The sequence below is a fragment of the Octopus sinensis genome, linkage group LG19, assembly GCF_006345805.1.
Source record: "Octopus sinensis linkage group LG19, ASM634580v1, whole genome shotgun sequence".
In the NCBI taxonomy this organism is placed as follows: Eukaryota; Metazoa; Mollusca; class Cephalopoda; order Octopoda; family Octopodidae; genus Octopus; species Octopus sinensis.
The window spans coordinates 48,491,485-48,512,585 of NC_043015.1; the positions used below are offsets into that span (position 1 = coordinate 48,491,485).

At 38.4% G+C, this 21,101-nt stretch overlaps 1 protein-coding gene across 1 annotated transcript; it reads left to right on the forward strand.

Moving 5' to 3' along the window:
- Positions 1 to 842: 842 nt before the first annotated feature.
- LOC115222261 (thiosulfate sulfurtransferase/rhodanese-like domain-containing protein 3) lies at positions 843 to 17,905 on the forward strand. The gene is made up of 4 exons (XM_029792422.2): positions 843 to 1,142; positions 5,199 to 5,366; positions 14,121 to 14,283; positions 16,318 to 17,905. Exons 1-4 carry the CDS (start codon positions 920 to 922, stop codon positions 16,388 to 16,390), a joined length of 627 nt encoding a protein of 208 aa, XP_029648282.1. The 5' UTR covers positions 843 to 919; the 3' UTR covers positions 16,391 to 17,905.
- The last annotated feature ends 3,196 nt before the right edge of the window (positions 17,906 to 21,101 follow it).

Sequence of the window (21,101 nt, forward strand, 5' to 3'; positions counted from 1 at the left end):
TCCAACTAACTTGAAAAAAAGACTTTATAATCAATTTGTAGATTTTTGTATAACAATTCACTACATCTTCCTCTAAATTCATGGCAAAAGTCCATTTGAGTAATTTTCCTTATTACCTCTGCCTTCTAAGGCGGAGGTATTGTTTTCAGTCGTGTTTGTTTGTTTGTTTGTCTGTGGACAAGATATCTCAAGAACCACTGGATGGATTCAGATGAAACTTTCAGGGACGTTTGCCCTTGTGACTGGCACGAACTGATTAGATTTTGGGATCGATCCGGTACCGGGCAAGGATTCTGGATTATTTGCCCGATTTTTTTCTTTTACTTAATTTTTGAGAGCGGTCAGGTATTCTCGTTAGTGAGAGCAGTTGAGTTTATTTCAGATATTCTCATTTCAAAAACCATCTCCAGTTAATCGTTGAGAGGACGTCGGTGTTGCCTTGGCGGAGGTTCGCGCTCTCTGAGGGCTCCTGTTTTACATTTAAATTCATGTTCATGAATGTAACAGATACGTCTTCGTTCCGATTTCCATCAGAAATACCTTAACATTTTCAGTTGTTCAAAATATTTTTCTAGTTTCACAAGTCACAATCTCAAATTACCCAAACACTTGGTTCTTTGAATGGTTTGAAAACCCAATTCAAATATTTGTCGTAAAAACAAACATAATATTAATGCTTACCGAAGCATTATTGTTATATCTTTGAAAGATTTTAATAAAAAATATTTTTTTTCTTAGTTCGTTTAATGGATCTTTACCTAAAGATACCGTTTAATTCATTAAAGCAATTCTATCAGAAAGATCAAATACGTAAAAGCGGGATTGACGGTGTCGAGAAAAATAGTTTCACCGGAAATTCTCGTGAAACGAGGCAGAAAGTGGAATCGGTGTTGGCCAGAAGCGCTGGCTTCACACCATTATGTCGACTCTTCAGCTCCGGCTGGTACCATTCTTGGCTAGAACTTTAAAGCTTCAAAATGGGTGTCGAATGTCAGCAGTGTACCGTTTACCCCAGCACAAATACAAAGCTAAAACAACTTCCTTCTCTCCGAACTACAGAAAGTTTAATTCCATAGCCAACAACAACAATATTTACCGACAAAACTCGGCCACCGCCAGCTTGCTCCTTGTTTCTACTCAAGGTTAGTCGCTATAACTAACTTGTTTCGGCACCTTTTTTTTTTCCCAAAAAAAGGTTATTTCTATAATGTCTCTTTTATAAAAATCTATTTGGTAATTTTCACTTGTCATTGTTTTATTTTTCTGTCTAATTAAAACTTAGTTACAAGTCTATTAATGTCAATTAAAACATTGCCCTCGCTCTAATTCGAGTTCTACAAACTACTTAGGTTGTTGTGGGGGTATGTTTTATAATACAGCTACTTGTTATGTGCTTTGATAAGTCTGTGAAGGATTAATTTCACCCAGGATTTTAATTAAGAATTTTAGGCTGCAGTTAAACATAATTAAAGAGATTTGAATGCAAATAAGTCTTCTTCCCCCCTCAATATAACACATCCATCGCTAAGGAGGTCGTAAAGAGGCACCATTTAGACATCTTTTAAAAACATTATTTCAATATCATTCTCCCAAGTGCACATCTGGTCAGTGTTTAGCTTTCGTCTCCTAAGGTCGATAAAATAATGTACAAGGGTAACTATAGAACTACTTGATATCCCTCTCCCGAACATTCCACTGCAGTCATCGTGTTTAACCATTTATAATTAATATTGGCTTGCAAAAATCGAATATTATTGGAGATATATATTCATAAATGTTTAGTTTCAGAGTAATAATAAAATAAAAGGCTACCCAAATGTTGTACATGCAATAACACGAGGTCGCTCGACCTGCTAGAAATGACAGCCAAACCTTTCAACTGTTGAAAAAGAAGGCAGGGTGTTCGAGAAAGACGGAATGATTTTTGATGAGAGAACTGGTAAATAAGAGCTGACCTAGGCAAAATAACAATTTTCAAACTGGAAATATTCCACTATATTTAAATGTATCTTGAAAGGGCGGGTTCTGGGAGGAATTTAGCGAGCAGGCAGGTGACCATCGTGGATCAGTTCTCTGCTCAAAGTTTTCCAGGCAGCAACAGTGTTTTTTTAAAACTAGTTGTCTTTGGGAACTCTGTATGTTGATGACATTAGTTTACATATTTGAAACTGTCGAAAAAGGAGATAAATTCCATATGACAGGTCTTAAAGTAAATCCAGCCAGAACAAAAATTTTAGTTTGAGAGAAAGAAGTTAGGACTCGAACACAGGACCTCAGGATTGCAAAGCGAATTCCCTTAACCATTCAGCTATACATTCCTAACCATTCCTCCTACACATAAAGATTACACATACATGTACATGCACACTCATGTATAAGTGTGGCATGGCTGTGCAATTAAGAAGCTTACTTTCCAAGCATGTGGGTCCTGGGTTCAGTCCCATTGTGTGGAACCTTAGGCAGGTGTCTTCTACGATAACCTCAGTCTAACCAAAGCCTTGTCAGTGGATTTAATAGACAGTAACTGAAAGAAGCCCATTATGTGAGTGTGTGTGTATATATGTATGTATGCATGTATGTGTTTATACCCCACTACCACTTGACAACTAGTGTTGGTGTGTTTATATCCCTGCAACTTAGCAGTTCAGTAAAAGAGAATGCTATAGAATAAGTACCAGGCTTAAATAAAATATTGTGGCTGATTTGTTTGACTCACAATTCATCAAGGCATTGTCCCCACTATGGCTTCCCTAATGATTTAAACAAGTAAAACACACACACACACATGTAAGGGAAGAAGGTAACTAATTTATATCCAACCCAGTCAGATTTCAACTGGTACTTATTTTATTGACCCTGAAAGGATAAAAGATAAAATCAACCATGGTAGTGTATGAACTCAGAAAGTAATGAATTGGAAGAAATGGTGATTTGTCCAATGTTCTAATGATCTTGCCAGCTTCATGGCTTTATGCTTAGTTCCCCACAACTGGCTCCCATGCTGGTGGCACATAAAAACCACTATCAGAATGTGATAGATGCCAGGCCCACCTGATTGGCTCTCATAGCAGTGGCATTCAAAAAGCACCCACTACACTCTGTAGAAAGAAACATTGCCAGATCAGACTGGAGCCTGGTGTAGCCCGCTGACTCTCCAGACCTCAGTTAAACCATCCAACCCATGCCAGGATGGAAAACATGTTAAATGATGATAATTAAGGAATTCAATCAAGACATTAGGCAGATCCAGTTTCAATAACAACATCCCACTGGATGTCTTTACTGTTCTTTTGTTCCTTAAGTTTCATCCTCTTTGAATTCCGACTTGGAAACTGTTTACTTTGATCTTTCTATACCTCTGGGCATCGTTTACCTTTTACTTGTTTCAGTCATTAGACTGTGGCCGTGATGGAGCACTGCTTTCACAAAGCATCAAAAATGTCTGTTTTTCTTTTTTCCTCCCAACAATTCTACGTGAATGTAAATAACATGATTTTTGATGATGGTGTTGTGGGGTGAAATGAGCCTAAGTCTGGTATATTTAACCACACAACCATGTGTACCTCTGGGCATCGTTTACCTTTTACTTGTTTCTGTCATTAGACTGTGACCATGATGGAGCACTGCTTTCACAAAGCATCAAAAATGTCTGTTTTTCTTTTTTCCTCCCAACAATTCTATGTGAATGTAAATAACATGATTTTTGATGATGGTGTTGTGGGGTGAAATGAGCCTAAGTCTGGTATATTTAACCACACAACCATGTGTACCTCTGGGCATCGTTTACCTTTTACTTGTTTCAGTCATTAGACTTTGGCCATGATGGAGCACTGCTTTCACAAAGCATCAAAAATGTCTGTTTTTCTTTTTTCTTCCCAACAATTCTATGTGAATGTAAATAACATGATTTTTAATGATGGTGTTGAGAGGTGAAATGAGCCTAAATCTGATATATTTAACCGCACAACCATGTGTACCTCTAATATTTTGTAGGGTGGCGAGCTGCAGAATTGTTAGCACACCAGGCGAAATACTTAGCAGTGTTTTGTCTGCCATTATGTTCTAAGTTCAAATTCTGCCGAGGTCAACTTTGCCATTCATCCTTTCGGGAACGATTAAATAAGTACCAGTTACACACTGGGGTTGATGTAATCAACTTAATCTCTTTGTCTGCCCTTGTTTGTCCTCTCTGTTTAGCCTCCTGTGGGTAATAAAGAAATAAATATTTTGTAGTGTGGAACAGCTGCCAGAATTTCTCTCAAACTTTGAACCTCATAATGTGTTTGTGCGTGTTTAAATGTGCATTTGTATATGTGTGTATGTGCATGTTTGTATATGTGTGTGTATGTGCGTTTGTGTATGTAGATATGTGCATGTGTATATATTTTGTTTGTGTGTGTGGGTGTATATATTCTTATACTTGACTGCAGCCATGCTGGAGCACTGCCTTTAGTTGAACAAATCAACCCCGGGATTTATTCTTTGTAAGCCTAGTACTTATTCTATAGTTCTCTTTTGCTGAACTGCTAAGTTATGGGGATGTAAATACACCAACATTGGTTGTCAAGTGATGGTGGGGGGACAAACACACGCACACACATATATATATATATATATATATATAAATAAATGATGAGCTTCTTTCAGTTTCCGTTTACCAAATCCACTAACAAGGCTTTGGTGGGCCCGAGACTGAAGTAGAAGATACTTGCCCAAGGTAGGGAAGCAAGCTTCTCACCACACAGCCATGCCAGTGTCTGTATATATGTATGTGTGTCTGTATATATGTATGTGTGCATGTGTCTATGTATGTGTATATATATGTGTGTGTATATCTCTGTATATATAAATGGCAAAATGTCTCTGTGTGTGAGTCCTTTATACAAATCCACAATTTTTCAGTTAGAGGGCTCGCACTTTCTATGGTCATTCAAAACCTTCCAAGGGTGGTTTTGCACATCTTTACATTTCCCCAGTCACCTGGCAAAGCCATTAAAAAATCAATAGAAGTGACTTTTTTGTGAATTTTCTATCCAAAACCCAATCAAAATGCCTGAAACTTGATATGCCAATTGAATGCCATCTAGCTGTATGTGATTGGTCGGAGATTTGGACAGTACTTGCTTGGTTGTGTGTGTATGTATATATATAAATAAAATATCATGTAAGTTTGCTATCTCATGTTTCTTCCATTGAAGGAGCCAACCGATGGTTTAGACGTAGCAGTCATTATGACAAATGGACTAACCTCTGTTTTGAAGATATGGAAGCGTTGATTAGCTGTGGAGATATTCAACTCTTTGATGTTCGGGAACCCAAAGAAATACTGGACACTGGTAAAATACCTTGTGCTATAAATATTCCTTGTAAGTTTTATATCTTTCTTCTCCTCCTTTTATTAGTTGTGCATAAATTCCGTGAAGGCTAATGTACTCTAAATTGTAGTTTTACGTACTTCAGTTCATCTTTTGTTTCAGTCATTGGGCAACAGCCTTTGAAGGCTTGGGCATTGCTTTGAAGGGTTTCAGTTAAGCAGATTGACTCCCCAGTACTTTTTCAGTTTGTTAAATCTGGTACTTATTCTATCAGTTTTCATCATCATTATTTAGCGTCCGCTTTCCATGCTAGCATGGGTTGGACGGTTCGACTGGGGTCTGGGAAGCCAGAAGGCTGCACCAGGCCCAGTCTGATCTGGCAATGTTTCTACGGCTGGATGCCCTTCCTAACGCCAACCACTCCGTAAGTGTAGTGGGTGCTTTTTACGTGCCACTGGCACTGGTATCACAGCTACAATTTCCATTGATGTTGATCGATTTCGATTTTGATTCTCACTTGCCTCAACAGGTCTTCACAAGTAGAGTTTTGTGTCCCAAGAAGGAAAGTTATGCATAAGTGGACTGGCTACATCCCAGGTAGACGCCATGGGTTATGGTCTCATTTGTCCTGCCGGGTCTTCTCACACACAACATACTTCCATAGGTCTCGGTCTCTAGTCATTTCCTCGGTGAGACCTAAAGAGCGAAGGTCGTGCTTTTGTTTGCTGAATTGCTAAGTTACTGGGGCATAAAATAAAAACAAACCAACACTTGTCAGGCATTTGGGGAAGACACACACACACACACACCGAGGACACTGAGTCTTTTGGAGGAGATGACAAAGGACTGAGATGTCTGGTGCCATGCTGTACTCAACACAATTCACCCTCCACAGCAGAAGTGTTAAGGCCGCTTCCCCTGATGAAGGGGACGAGCCTGCAAGAGTCCTGTGCTGGCACCACATGAAAAGCGCTCATGCAGTTGCCACGTAAAAGTACTCGTGTTGGTACCATGTTAAAAACATCCAGCACACACTGTAAAGTGGTTTGGCACTAGGAAGGTTATCCAACCACCAAGCCAAATCAGGCTTGAACCTGGTGCAGATCTCCTGCTTGCCAGCTTTGGTCAAACCATTCCACCCATGCCAGCATGGAAAGCAGACATTAAAGGATGATGATGATATATATATATATAATACAAATAAGAAAATAGAGGAACAGATTATGGTATTATCTTATATATTGTATGTATTTTATTGTATATTGTTTTATTCTGTTGGATTTGGATGTTCCTATTTAAGTAGTTAATAAATAATATGAATTGGTAATATCTGTAAGTCGATGATTGAAAGGAATCTGTTCCTCCATTTTCTTATTTGTATTATGAATTTGAGGTAAAATATTTTACCTTCGCCCATCTAATACAATAAATCTAGTAACCCCTATCTCACTTTGTACTATAAGTATATATATATATATATTCCATATATATTCCATATATATATATTCCATCTACTAGATTCATCCCTTTCAGAGTTGATGAAATAAGTACTAGTTAAGCACTGGGGTTGATGTAATTGGCTAGCACCCTCCTCCAAAATTGCAGGCCTTGTGCCTATAGAAGAAAAGATTATCATTACTGACTTTCAGTTTGAGCTTCATTTGCATATCACCTCCTGGTTTCTTTTTATCATTCATCCAGTCACTTGTAATTTGAGTCAATGAATTCTAATATCTTATTAATTAACATGAAAAGTCCTCTTCGTTATTTAATTCTCTGAGTAACATGGTAGATTAAACAAACTTTGTTACAGATCATGCGAACGATGCCCAACTTGAACTCTCCTCATCACTGTTGTTGATAATCTCAGGCAAACTTGTAACAATTCTCATCACATGATCGCGTGACCAACCAGACTATCAGATGTTGCTACACATCGCTGGTCACAATGCGCTTCGCATTGTTTTAGCCTTCAAATGACGCCACCCCACTGGCTAAGCGATCAGGGTGACAAAAGAAAGAGTGAGAGAAAGTTGCGGCAAAAGAGTACAGCAGGGATTCCCCCCCGTCCTGCCTGAGCCTCGTGGAGCTTTAGGTGTTTTCACTCAATAAACACTCAATGTCCAGTCTAGGAATCAAAACCGTGAGCCCGCTGCCCTAACCACTGGGCCATTGCGCCTCCATAACAATTCTTATGTTTTAAACAAATATACAATCATCATATCGAAAGGACTTAGTTTTGACTTCAGAGGATAATGTTTCAGCTTAGCTCTACATTTCTACAAAGTTCTGATGTTCTAAGCACACTTTTTTGTCTTTCCATTCCATACATTCCAGACACAATTCATCAGGAAACCATTTGCATAATTACTAAATCATCTTTTACTGACACATTCTCTACCTCCTCTTTTTAATAATGGACTCATCTTTCCTCTGCTTGCTAATTGTCTTGCATTGACCTTATTACTTTCTGGTTGTATTGTCACTCTCATTTCTACTTGCTGCATCGTTTCCTTTGTCTCTATTGGTTGTACCATTTTGCCCTCACCCCTGTTGGTTGTACTGTGTCACCCTCATACCTACTGGTATTGTATCCCTCACCTTGCTGTTTGTGTTTCCCCTCATCTTTGCTGGTACCTACTGATCTACCCTTGTACCTACTGATTGTACCTTTGCCCTCATACTTTATCTTTCACACTTGCATTCCTGCTTCCTTCCATCTAAACCAGGGCTGGCCAATCTGAGGCCTGTGGGCTGCAGACTTTTTTCTTGTGGCTCACTTGATACTTTCTTGAAATGGATTTATTTAAGCAAACATTTAAAAAAATTTATCAAAAATTAAAGATCATAATGAAAAGTCCTTGCAACAATAATATTTCATGTTGAATCCACAATCATTCATTCATTATTGTAATAACAGCATGTGAAAGTAAAATGCTTTCAATTCTGTCAGTATACAAGCATCCCTGAAAAACCTTTCTGTGATTAAAGTGGCCTGCAATGTAATTTGAGTTGGCCAGGCCTGGTCTAAACATTACATGCAGTTCTTCATTCTAAACAATGCTGCTCTTTGGAATTCCTTTCTCTCTTGTCCCACTAGCTACACAAATGTACAAACCCCAGAAGAATCCAAGCCAACTTCACTTCTATTTTTTTGTAACTTAGAGGCTTTCCTTCTGGACAAAAACCAATGCCTTCCTCTTTGCATACAAGAAGAGACTTCTTGAGGAATTAGAAACAGGTTAAGAAATTTTCTGACAAAGAAATGGAATAAATTATTTAGAAGGAATTAAAGATGAAGGATGAAGTTGACATTGTTGATTGGCAGCTTGAATTTATTCAATAAACCTGATGCCATAGGTAAAGGAGAAGATGTTCAGAAGGATTCAGTTCTTGAGGAGTGTAGGGTTTAGAGTGTGAAATATAATAGAGGTCATGAGTAAGGAGTTAGTAAATGGACTGGTCCAGGGCAGTAAGGTTTCCCAGCCAGTCAGTTGGCCATTTATGTGATCTGAGATGTCTGTGCATGTTGTGGCAGCATAATTACACACACACATATATAGGCACAATTGTGGTTGTGTGGTAAGAAGTATGCTTTCTAAATATGTGATTTTGGGGTTCAGTCTCACTGCATGGCATCTTGGATAAGTGACTTCTACTATAACCCATTCTTGTGGATGAATTTGGTAGATGGAAACTGAAAGATGCCATTCACATACATGGACCGGACTGCATGTTGTGTTCTTGAGCAAGACACTTTATTTCACGTTGCTCCAGTTCACTCAGCTTTAGAAATGAGTTGCGACGTCACAGGTGCCAAACTGTATCGGCCATGGAGAAGGGAGGCTGGTATGAATGGGTGACTGCTGGTCTTCCATTAACAACCCCCAGACTTGTACACTGGAGGGGAATCTCTTAGGTGCACCCATAGTCATTCGTGACCAACGGAGTTGAGTTTATATATATATATATATGGATGAATGTATGGGTGTGTTTGTTACTGTCTTCTTGCTTGCTTTGGCAATGTAGGTGTAAGTATCCTTCATCTCCAATATTATGTGAGAACATGTTTGGTCATAGGGAAATATTGGTAACAGATGAGGGTTGGCATCAAGAAGGGCATCCAGCCATAGAAAATCTACCCCAACAAGTTTTATCCAATTCATGCAAACATGGAAAAGTGGATGTTAAAACTATGATATTGATTATAAATTATATATATATATATATATATGTGTGTGTGTGTGTGTGTAAAATTTAATGTATACAATTGCAAAAGTGCTACTAACAGTTTCATGCTTTAAGATACATTAGATTGACAGATTCATATATGTCGTGTATCTCCAAGCAATGTTTCAGACTCAGTTCATAACATTAGATATATTTAAAAACCAGGATGTTGATCTATGAAAAAAATGAGAGAAAAAAATGTAAAGAAGGTTGATGTAAAATGTGGAAAGAGAAGAAAACAAAGGCAAGTAAGAAAAACAAGATCTTCATCGTCTTTGGCAGTAGAAACCAGAATTAATGTTAACAGAAAGCAGGGCAAAGTTTGTGTGATAGCTACTCAATCTGGAGTGGATGGTGACCACCAGTTCATCAAAAGGAATCTATCCATGTGCTTGCACCTGCTAAAAATTTCAGATCTGGAGTTAAGGTGAATCTCACTTGGCAATGTTATGTGAGATGAATTTATGAAATCTCATGAGGAGTTTTGATTTATTGCAACTTTTGTGTGTTTTGGCTGCTGTTGTTGATATTGGACAAGGAAGATGTATTGCCAGATGGTTTCCTTGATATATGTGTGTGTGTGTGTCTGTGTATTAAAACATGTTTTTGAGGTCTTCAAAGAAGCAATGCGTATCTGGCATAAGATGTCAGGGTTACTTTGTGGGGTGACAGATTGATTAGGGATGGATTGATGAGTGAACAGTGGCATTGTATGTGTGAGTATATGGTCAGAAGTCAGAGCAAATAAGGTTTAATTATACAAAACAGAAAGTACAGGAGACCTAACCTAAACCTTGGAGTACAATAGAGTTGATAAAATGTGGGTCAGATACAGAGATCTTGCAGTATGTTGTGGTGTAACAGGAGTGGTTTAACAGGAAATATTTGATCTAAAAGATAAGAGGCAGTGGAGTCTACAAGTGGACAGCTTTGTGAAGAAATTCTTTTATAATAGACACTTTTGTTAAAGGTGGCTGGTTAGCAAATAACATTAGTGTTGAGAACCCACAAATGTGAGTTGAAGGAAAAGAGCACATGTCTTGTAGATTTGGCCACCACCCCCTGCCAGGCCTCGTGGAGCTTTAGGTGTTTTCTCTCAATAAACACTCACAATGCCTGGTCTGGGAATCAAAACTGCAATCTTACAACCGCGAGTCCGCTGCCATAACCACTGGGCCATTTAGCCTCCACACACACACACACACACACACACACACACACACACACACACACATATATATATATAGTGAAGGCGCATGGCTCAGTGGTTAGAGCGTCGAGCTTACGATCGTGAGGTTGTGATCTCGAATCCCAGACCAGGCTGTGTGTTGTGTTCTTGAGCAAGACACTTTATTTTACGTTGCTCCAGTTCACTTAGCTGTAGAAATGAGTTGCGATGTCACTGGTGCCAAGCTGTATCGGCTGTTGCCTTTCCCTTGGATAACACTGATGGCATGGAGAGGGGAGGCTGGTATGCATGGGCGACTGCTGGTCTTCCATAAACCACCTTGCCCAGACTTGTGACTAGGAGGGTAACTTTCTAGGTGCAAGCCCATGGTCAGTGTCATGACCGAAGGGGGTCCCAGGCCCATATATATATATATATATATATATATATATATTATATATATATATATGGGCAAATCAAAAGTAAAAAACAAGAAAAAAAACAATAAAATACAATCAGACATATGCAGTGAATGTATTAGACTAACGCTCTGTGAAAGTTTTCGATGGGAAAATGTGAGTGAAGATGATATTGCAAGTATGGTTACTCCCTGTTAAGTAACACTACATCTTGTGTATGTATTGTTTGGTTGCAGGAGATATGAACTCCTGATACTGGAGTTTAGTTTTTATCCATTTGTTTGTTGCACTTTTCTGATTCATTAATTACAATGAAACACTCTTATTTGCAAAAATAAATCAAAATCAATGTTTTCACTCCCCTTTTCCACCGCTTATCAATATTGTTAATAAAAACCACAAATCACTTCCGTCGTAACAGATGACATTTTTATGGTCATGCAACAAAACTCCAACGTTTTGTTCGTTAACAGTAGCTTTTATTGTATTTCCCACTTGTTAACATACTGTATCTGCTGTAGATCAATAAAACCAAATATTGATCTGCAATACATGGACAATAAAGATGCTTTAAACTTCATTTTTGATGTGAATTTGTGTTGGTTGTGAAATGAGAATTATCTGAGATAAAAAAATATTCATTATTATTTTTTTTTTTACGTTTGTATTTTTTTCAGGAATTAGTTGAGCCAGCAATGGAGCCAACATTCCTGCATGTCTCCATCCTGTGTCCATCTTGTTTGTAAGACTCAACACTGACACCTTCATCTTTGTTTTTCATCTACCAAAATATTTGGCTAATTTCCACCACTAATTTATGTCAGTTTTCACACCAAGCAACAACATCGTTACTTTTATTTTTAGGCTTTTCCATGCTTGTATGGCTTGGACGAGTCTTTTCTCACACAACATCTCATTATTTGTTGTGTTCTTTTGTAAGCCCCTTTGTGAAGTTCAACCCCCTGAAATTGTCCTTTACTAATTTTACCTCTGTCTACTTTGATCTTCTTCCCTTGGATGTCCTGCTATTTCTTCATCCATACACATCACATACTTCTATCATCATTGCAGTCTCTCACCCCTACAACCCTACAACAGAATGCTTTTGGACCCAATTTCTCCCATTTCATCTCTACCACATCACTCAAACACACTAACCTTACATACCTGGCAGAACATTCTTGTTTCATTCCTCCCTAGTCTTAGCACATCTTCTGCATCCGGTACCCATGTCTCACAACCACACAGCATCACCCTTTCTATACAAACAATTTACAATCTGCCCTTTGTTTGAAGAAATGATCCCTTCATTACCAATAGGGACAACTCAACAAATCATTTGTTTACTTTGTATCTTTGAAGATGTCTAATAAAAGATCCCCTATTTGAACAACAGGTAAGGGTCAGCAACTGGTTTCCGTAATGTCCTTATCATAGCTGTCTTCTCCTCTACCACTTGTTTGGTTGCCTAGGGAACAGAAGCCATCAACTACTTCTATGGAAGTAATTAAGCACTGAAAAGAATCTATTTTACTCATGCTTTCACTACTGTGTTTACTCCTGTATATCTGCCACATACTATCTTTATTCACTTTAACCCTGCTTCTGATTCCAGAAACCCCTTGTCCACACCATATATGTTGTATGGAATTCCTGTCGATTTTTCTTTTCTCCGAGTGACCATTCTTCTGATAACATCAATTTGAACAGCCTTTCTTCCCTTCTTTATAAAACTTCAGCCTTCACCAAATTTACTCTGTAGCTCCTTGATTCTGGCCTCTATGCTCTAGCACACTCTTAGCCTCTAGCCTTCATCTCCATCTTAGCATGTACCCAACACCCCTATATTCTTTACTCTTTTACTTGTTTCAGTCATTTGACTGTGGCCATGCTAGAGCACCACCTTTAATCGAGCAACTCGACCCCAGGACTTATTCTTTTTGTAAGCCCAGTACTTATTTTATCGGTCTCTTTTGCCCAACCGCTAAGTAACGGGGACATAAACACACACATGCATATATATATATATACGACGGGCTTCTTCCAGTTTCCATCTACCAAATCCACTCACAAGGCTTTGGTTGGCCCAAGGCTATAGTAGAAGACACTTGCCCAAGGTTCCACGCAGTGGGACTTAACCCGGATCCATGTGGTTGGTAAACAAGCTACTTACCACACAGCCACTTCTGCACCTATCATAGCAAATACCTTTCACTACTGTTTCAGTCTCTAATTCTCAGATCTGTCTTGGCCCCCGAGCCTTTATATCTATCTTAGTCTCTATGCTTCACTTCTATGTCAGACTCTAAACCTTCATCTCTCTCTTACTTTCTCAGTTTCCCTTCTGCTTTAGCTTCTAGTCTTCACTTCTGTCTTAAACCACAAACCAACAGCCCACGACAATCAACAGTCTTCAATGTTCATTTGGTTTCCATGTCACACCCTGCTCTTTCTGCCTCTACACTGTTTGACTGTTTGTTCCACTGTGCAAATATCTTAATGTTTCACGTTGGGTTTGTTAAAGCTTAAATGTTGGATATATTTTCTCATGTGTTTTTAATGAATTTTAAAAAGTAGAAACCAAGATATTCTTGATTGTACCCTCTTTTGACATTTTAATGTTTATATTTTTTTTGTAATAAGAAATAATTTTATTTTTGTGGAAAAAATGTTATTTTCCATGCTTTTATACCTTAACCCTTTAGCATTTAAACCATCGATATCTGGCCAAAATATCCTACCTGTTTTATATTCAAACCGACCAGATTCAGCATCTCAAACCTACCCTGCAATGTCACTCTAAAAATAAACAACTGCATTTTTCAAATCTCTTGTCTACAAGATAATATGTGATTAATTTTTTAAAATGTGGATAAATAAGCAATATATTTGACAGAATAATCTGAATGCTAAAGGGTTAATTTTGTTTCTAAAATCAGAGAAATTAAGAAATGTTTAATTTGTTTTGTTTGTTTTGTTTGTTTGTAGTGGGTCAAATAAAAGAAGCTTTACTCATGGCTGATGATCTGTTTTTAAACACATATGGTGTTGTGAAACCTTCACTGCAAGATACTAACATTGTTTTTGTTGGTTTGGGTCCCATCAAAAGCAGTGCTGCTCTGGAAATAGCTCACAAAGCTGGATTCAAAAAGTAAGCTGAAAAGAATTAAACCTTTTTTAAAATTTTTTTTTTCCTTAACATCCAGTTCTCTGTTCACGTGGGGTCAGATGGAATTTGTTGAGGGCAGGGATGTGGCTATGAGGTTAAGAAGTTTGTTTCCCAACCATCTGGAGGTCTTGGGTTCAATCCCATTTGTTTGCCTCCTTAAGCAAGTATCTTCCACTATAGCCCAACAGTTTTAATCTTTTCAGTTGCTCTCATAGATTTGGATATTTTAAAATTGAGTGAAAAATTTTCAAATTTGGTATGTTGATGTAACTTTTTATGCTGAATCTGAATTTTGGATTCATTTGTTCCTAGAAAAATTTAGGAAAATGTTACAGGGGTTCAAAGCTTGATAATTTTTAGTCAAATCAGAAAAGAATTGCAATGTGGCTATTTTTCTACATGATAGCTGTCTGTCTTTAAATGATTCTCACCAAAACTTGTGGTGGTGGTGAAAGTGTCACAGTTGCACTGGTACAACATCCTTGTTACAATGAAAATAAGGCAGACACCAATGTGTGATTTATGGTCATGTGTATAATGGTGGCTTTCGATTGGTTAAAATTACTCAAAAATTTGCAAAATTTAAAAGCTGTTAACTTTTTATTTATTAATTTATGGCAAAAATGGATTTCATTTTCATAATTAGCAAACAAAACTCAATCTGTATACTAAATTTGAAAACAATTGAAAAATTCTGAAATCTGACAGCAACTGAAAAGATCCAACAATTTTCTGTCCTTTTACTGATTCAGTCATTGGACTGTGGCTGTGCTGGAGCAAGTTGATTATTTCCATATTCCTCAGTGCAAGTGATTACTACTTCCAATTCCAACAGGGTCGAGTTTATAGGAAAATATGTCTTTTGGTTTGAGTCAGTGCTGTGTAGTCACAAATATTGGTGCTAAGATAGAACCATATTTCTGTTGAAATACAGTGCCTTGTTTCAATTAATTTTGAAAATAATGAAGAAATTGGTAAAATAACTGCCATTTTAAAATTGATGGTTCGTACATGAATTATTGTAAAATTTTGACAGATTTTAATTTAGCAATTTGCAACATGGAAGATACAAGGCAGCCATTCAGAAACACACAAAGACTGTCAACCTCACTCTTCTACTCATTTCAGTCATTTGACTGCAGCCATGCTGGGGCACCACCATAAGGGGTTTTAGTTGAACAAATCTACTCCCAAACTTATTCTTTGTAAGCCTAGTATTTATTCTGTTGGTCTATTTTGCTGAACTGCTAAGTTATGGAGATATAAACACACCAACATCGGTTGTCAAGTGATGGTGGTGGGAGGACAAACAGACACACATAGATATATACATATATGTATATGACGGGCTTCTTTCAGTTTCCGTCTACCAAATCCACTCACAAGGCTTTGGGTTGGCTCGAGGCTATAGTAGAAGACACTTGCCCAAGGTGTCACATGGTGGGACTGAACCCGGAACCATGTAGTTTGGGAGGCATTAAAATTTTTGTCACTTGAAATTGAATGGTTAATATACATCTTCCAAGCTGCAATTGCCTTAGTTTCAGATTAAAACACTTGCTATGTAAGTATATTTTATTATAATTTAGATAATTCATAAACAAGGAGTTTGAATCCTAGATTTAGCAGTTTTAGGAGGGTTGATATCAAAAGGGATTAACTACATTATGAGAACAACCTATTTTATTGTATGAACGATGTCTTTTGTGGAAGGTGTTTGTAAGCCATTTAAGAAACACACAAAAGCCGTTCGATTCACTTCAACATTTAAGTTTAATTTGTCAAAATATTTTCGTCGCTTTAAGACAGCGACCTGTTCACTGACAAAAATCCGTGCTGCATGAATGAAATGTTGAAGTGAATCGAACGGCTTTTGTGTGTTCTTAAATGGCTTACAAACACCTTCCACGCTGCAATTGTTTTCGTTTCAGCACACGATCTCAGATCAAATCACTTGCTATGCAAGTACAGCTCCGTAAACGATGTCTTTAAAATATTGTTGTTGTTGCTTTGCAGAGCTCGCCATTACTATGGAGGTTACAAAGAATGGTTGACGAAAACTCAAACAACAGAATCACCACCCGCCTAATAACATCCGTGACCTCAACATAACAATTAACAACCTTTTTACTTATTGTGGCCAGAAGATGAAAACTGAAATGACACATTGTCCTCTTCTATGGAAGCCATCTCTACAGCATTGGACACAAGGGGTGGGGGGAAGAAAACGGACAAGAACATTGCTTTGATTCTTGGGTGTAAGATCTGATAAAAGCATCACAGTTCAATACTTTAATACTTTCTTACAAAACCATTTTCTTTTTTTTTTTTTAAATTCAGTAAATATTTAAATGAAGAGACACTCTCTGGGTTTGTAGAGATTCTGCTGTTATTATTCAAATATATTTATACACATGTTTAAACACTTCCTCGGAGACACAAAGATATTAAATGTCGATATTATTTTTGCTGTCACAGACACTCTTCCTGTTATCTCTGTGCATTATTCAAATTACTTTGACCCTTTAAACCTCGAAATTCCTGAAGACTTTTTGGGAAATGTTTGCCATTTTGTTTCGAATAGTTCCAGTGACACTTCTCAAGATGTTTATTGGAAACATCTTGAGAAGTAATATGTAATATGAAGTAATATGACATGAATATTTATTTCAGTTGGTGGTTTGGAAAACAATCAGCATTAGTTTTCTTTCTTCTGTAAGCTTCCTGTTTTTATATCAACCTTTTCTTGAAAGGAGCTGGAAAACTGTTTAAAGGGCAAAAAAAAGAAAATCAAAACCTTCAAATGAACTTCCTTCAGTGTTATGTCTAAACCTTCTCTGTTAAACTGTAACTCTTCGAAACAGTATCTACTGACATGCTTTTTTCTTTTACGATATAAAAAAAAAATAAAATAAAATTTGGGCTTTCTTAGATCATTAATTATTCCAGAGAAGTGTCAACAAAACACCAGTTTCATATTTACTGGCAAATCCCTTGCAGTTTGTGAAATTCATATAGGAAGCAAGCCAAGCTTGCTTCTCTCTGCTACATGAAAAATAATATATTGAAGTGAACAAAACTTTGGGAAAATTTGGAGTGGTTTTGTGCCTTGTTAAATCTTTTGATATCAAATTTTTCAATATTATTGAAGTTCTTAGGAAACCTACCTTGAGTATTAAAGTATATAGCATTTAATTGCTAGATTTTAAAGTGCATGGAGATATGGATATTACAAGCACAAATTTAAGACAAAACAGTAACTGGTCCACTGTTGGAACTTAAAGCATGCAGTCTATGATCCTACAGAATGTCCGGGTACTTTTTAATTTTCATGGGAGGGAAAATTTGTAAGTCATTTAATGTCCAACATATCAAAGTTGTGAATTAGAATGTAAACGATAGTTTTTAAAAGAGGGATACTGGGAAAGTGATTAGAGCTCTGTGTTTGGAGACCCCTTCAGTGGTTCTTGTATTCTTTCCCCTCTCTCAAATTGGGGCTTCTAATGTCTACATCAGTTTGATGTCTTGTCTGAAATTTTTGAAGATTCATATTTCAGCTATTGCAGGTGGGTGGGGTGGGGCAAAAAAGTTGAAGTCGGGCGGGGGTGTGTGATTTTAAATACAGGGTACCTTTCAACTTTTTACTGTTGCTTGCTAATAATAATTTGATCCATGTACAAACTGAAAATAAAATTTGTCCATTTCAAAATTTTGTTGTAAACAAAATTCTATTTGTTTTTCCATGAGATTTTAAACCTTCACTCCGTATTTTAAAATTTTTTCTTATTTGAGAAAAATAAAAGGAAACTTCAAGTTTACTGCCGTTCTTTTTCGATAATCCTCCTTACTCCAATTAGTCATCATCATCATCATCATCATTTAACATCCGCTTTCCATGCTAGCATGGGTTGGACGGTTCAACTGGGGTCTGGGGAGCCCGAAAGCTGCACCAGTCCAGTCAGATCTGGCAGTGTTTCTACAGCTGGATGCCCTTCCTAACGCCAACCACTCCGAGAGTGTAGTGGGTGATTTTATGTGCCACCGACACAGGTGCCAGACGAGGCTGGCAAACGGCCACGCTCGGATGGTGTTTTTATGTGCCAACCGACACAGGTGCCAGACGAGGCTGGCAGACGGCCACGCTCGGATGGTGTTTTTTATGTGCCACCGACACAGGTGCCAGACGAGGCTGGCAGACGGCCACGCTCGGATGGTGTTTTTATGTGCCACCGACACAGGTGCCAGATGAGGCTGGCAAACGGCCACGATCGGATGGTGCTTGTTACGTGCCCACAGCACGGAGGCCAGTCGATGCGGTACTGGCCGTTTGCCAGCCTCATCTGGCACCTGTGTCGGTGGGACATAAAAACACCATCCGAGCGTGGCCGTCTGCCAGCCTCGTCTGGCACCTGTGTCGGTGGCACATAAAAACACCATCCGAGCGTGGCCGTCTGCCAGCCTCGTCTGGCACCTGTGTCGGTGGCACATAAAAACACCATCCGAGCGTGGCCGTCTGCCAGCCTCGTCTGGCACCTGTGTCGGTGGCACATAAAAAACACCATCCGAGCGTGGCCGTCTGCCAGCCTCGATCACATGTAAATTGTCTTAAAACAACTTCAAGTAATTCCACCATCTAAGCGTGATTTCTGGCTGGCTTCTGTGCCAGTGGCACGTAAAAAGCACCATTTAAACGTGATCGTTACCAGCGTCACCTTACCGGCACGTGAAAAACATTTCAGCGAGGTCGTTGCCATTGCCACTGGATTGGCTCCTGTGCAGGTGGCACGTAAAAAGCACCACCTGAGCATGACCGTTGCAAGTGGCATGTAAAAGCACCCACTACACTCTCGGAGTGGTTGGCATCCAACTGTAGAAACTCTGCCAGATCAGATTGGAGCCTGGTGCAGCCTCCTGGTTTGCCAGTCCTCAGTCAATTTGGCCAACCCATGCTAGCATGGAAAGCTGACATTAAACGATGATAATGATGATGATTAGTGTAGCTGTATGGCAAGAAGTTTGCTCTCCACGACATCGTTCTGGGTTTAATCCCATTGCAGGATACCTTGGGCATGTGTCTTCTGTTATTGCCTTGTGGTGATCAGATGGAAACTGAAAGGTGTTTGTGTGGGTGCATCACCTTCTCCTTGTCCGACATTGTGTGAGAGTTGTAAATAAATGTTAGTGTTAATTGGTGACAGGGCATCTTAGCTGTAAAAAAATATTCTCCACAAAATTCCGTCTGACTCATGTGAGCATAGGAAAAAGTCGATGCTAAAATGCTGATGTTTTCTTATTGTCTTTTCCCTCCTCAAAGAATGAAAAGCAGCTTAGTGGCATTAATTGGAATGGTAGACAGCCAACCGAGGTAATAAGGAATTTTTGCTTCACACTAGCACAAAAAAAAAAAAAAAAAAAAAAAAAAAAGAGGCCAGAACTGGATGATTGGTTTTTAGCAATATCCACTAATAGTCCTTGCAGTACACAGAATTGTCATGATGAAAGAATTCACAACTTAGGAATAAATGGAGGATTCAGTTCTCATTGCAGAATCAGAATAGGACTAAAGTGATAAGGTGATACATTCAAAGGAGCAGAAACTGCTGTGCAGGGCTAGGAAAATGACACCAGCTTGTGTCTTTGTGTCAGAATACTGCTAAGTCTACCAACAGACTGGAGTCAGAGATATATCCATATGCATCAAACATAAGAATGTGGGTGATTCAATTTGTAAGAAGGTCAGCAAGTAATAAGAACTGAAATTATTTTCTGGCTATCTTTTATCATTTCACTTGTTTGTAATTTGACCTCAGCCATGATGAGGCACCATGTTAAAGGGATTTAGTTGAACAAATCAACCCCAGGACTTGCCTTTTTAAAAAATTTTTTTTTTATAAAGCACAGTACCTATTCTATCAGTCTTTTTTGCCAAACTGCTAAGTTACAGGGATGTGTACACACACCAACACTGGTTGTCAAGCGGTGGGACACACACACAATGGACTTAGTTTCTGTCTACCAAATCCATTTACAAGGCTTTGATTGCCCTGTGGATATAGTAGAAGACACCTGCCCAAGGTACCATGCAGTGGAACTGAACCTAAAACCATGTGGTTGGGAAGCAAGCTTCTTACAACACAGCCTCTCCATAGAGCAACCATGGCTAACTCAAAAAACAACTTCCTATTGAAGTCTGAGTCAAGCCAGAGTTTTTGAATAAGCTACTCAGCCAATAAAAGTAATGATATATTTGGGAAAAATTTGTAACTGTAGGACCAACACATTCCATAACTTAAATTTGTGAGAAAACTGATGCCGAGTGAGTAATACAGTTCAAAATCACACACTAGCAATTGAAATAGGGTTAGTCATACATTATTAAGTTACTTTATAAGAGTGCAACGTCTCATATTTCATGAAATTATCTTGTTGGAAATTGGAGACAACACGCCATCAATAGCTGACCCACATTGATAAGGAACTAGAGGAGGGGAACAAAAAAGGCCAAGACAGAAGGTATTGTAGGAGAAAAATTAAATTTTCACTTTGGTGTGGGCAGTTTCAGATAAAATATCGTCCAAGTAACCAAAGTGACATTATTTTGTATCAGCTCCAAGGATATGCTGTGTTTTATGGTACCAACACAATTCGGGTCTAGTTAATAATCACTCTCTTTTACTCGTTTCAGTCATTTGACAGTGGCCATGCTGGAGCACCACCTTTAGTCGAGCAAATCGACCCCAGGACTTATTCTTTGTAAGCCTAGTACGTATTCGATCGGTCTCTTTTGCCAAACAGCTAAG

Coding starts and splice junctions, on each gene's coding strand:
- LOC115222261 (XM_029792422.2), top strand. CDS start 920: ATGTCGACTCTTCAGCTCCGGCTGGTACCATTCTTGGCTAGAACTTTA. Junction 5,367..14,120: donor TTGTGCTATAAATATTCCTT/GTAAGTTTTATA, acceptor GTTTGTTTGTAG/TGGGTCAAATAAAAGAAGCT. Junction 14,284..16,317: donor CACAAAGCTGGATTCAAAAA/GTAAGCTGAAAA, acceptor GTTGCTTTGCAG/AGCTCGCCATTACTATGGAG.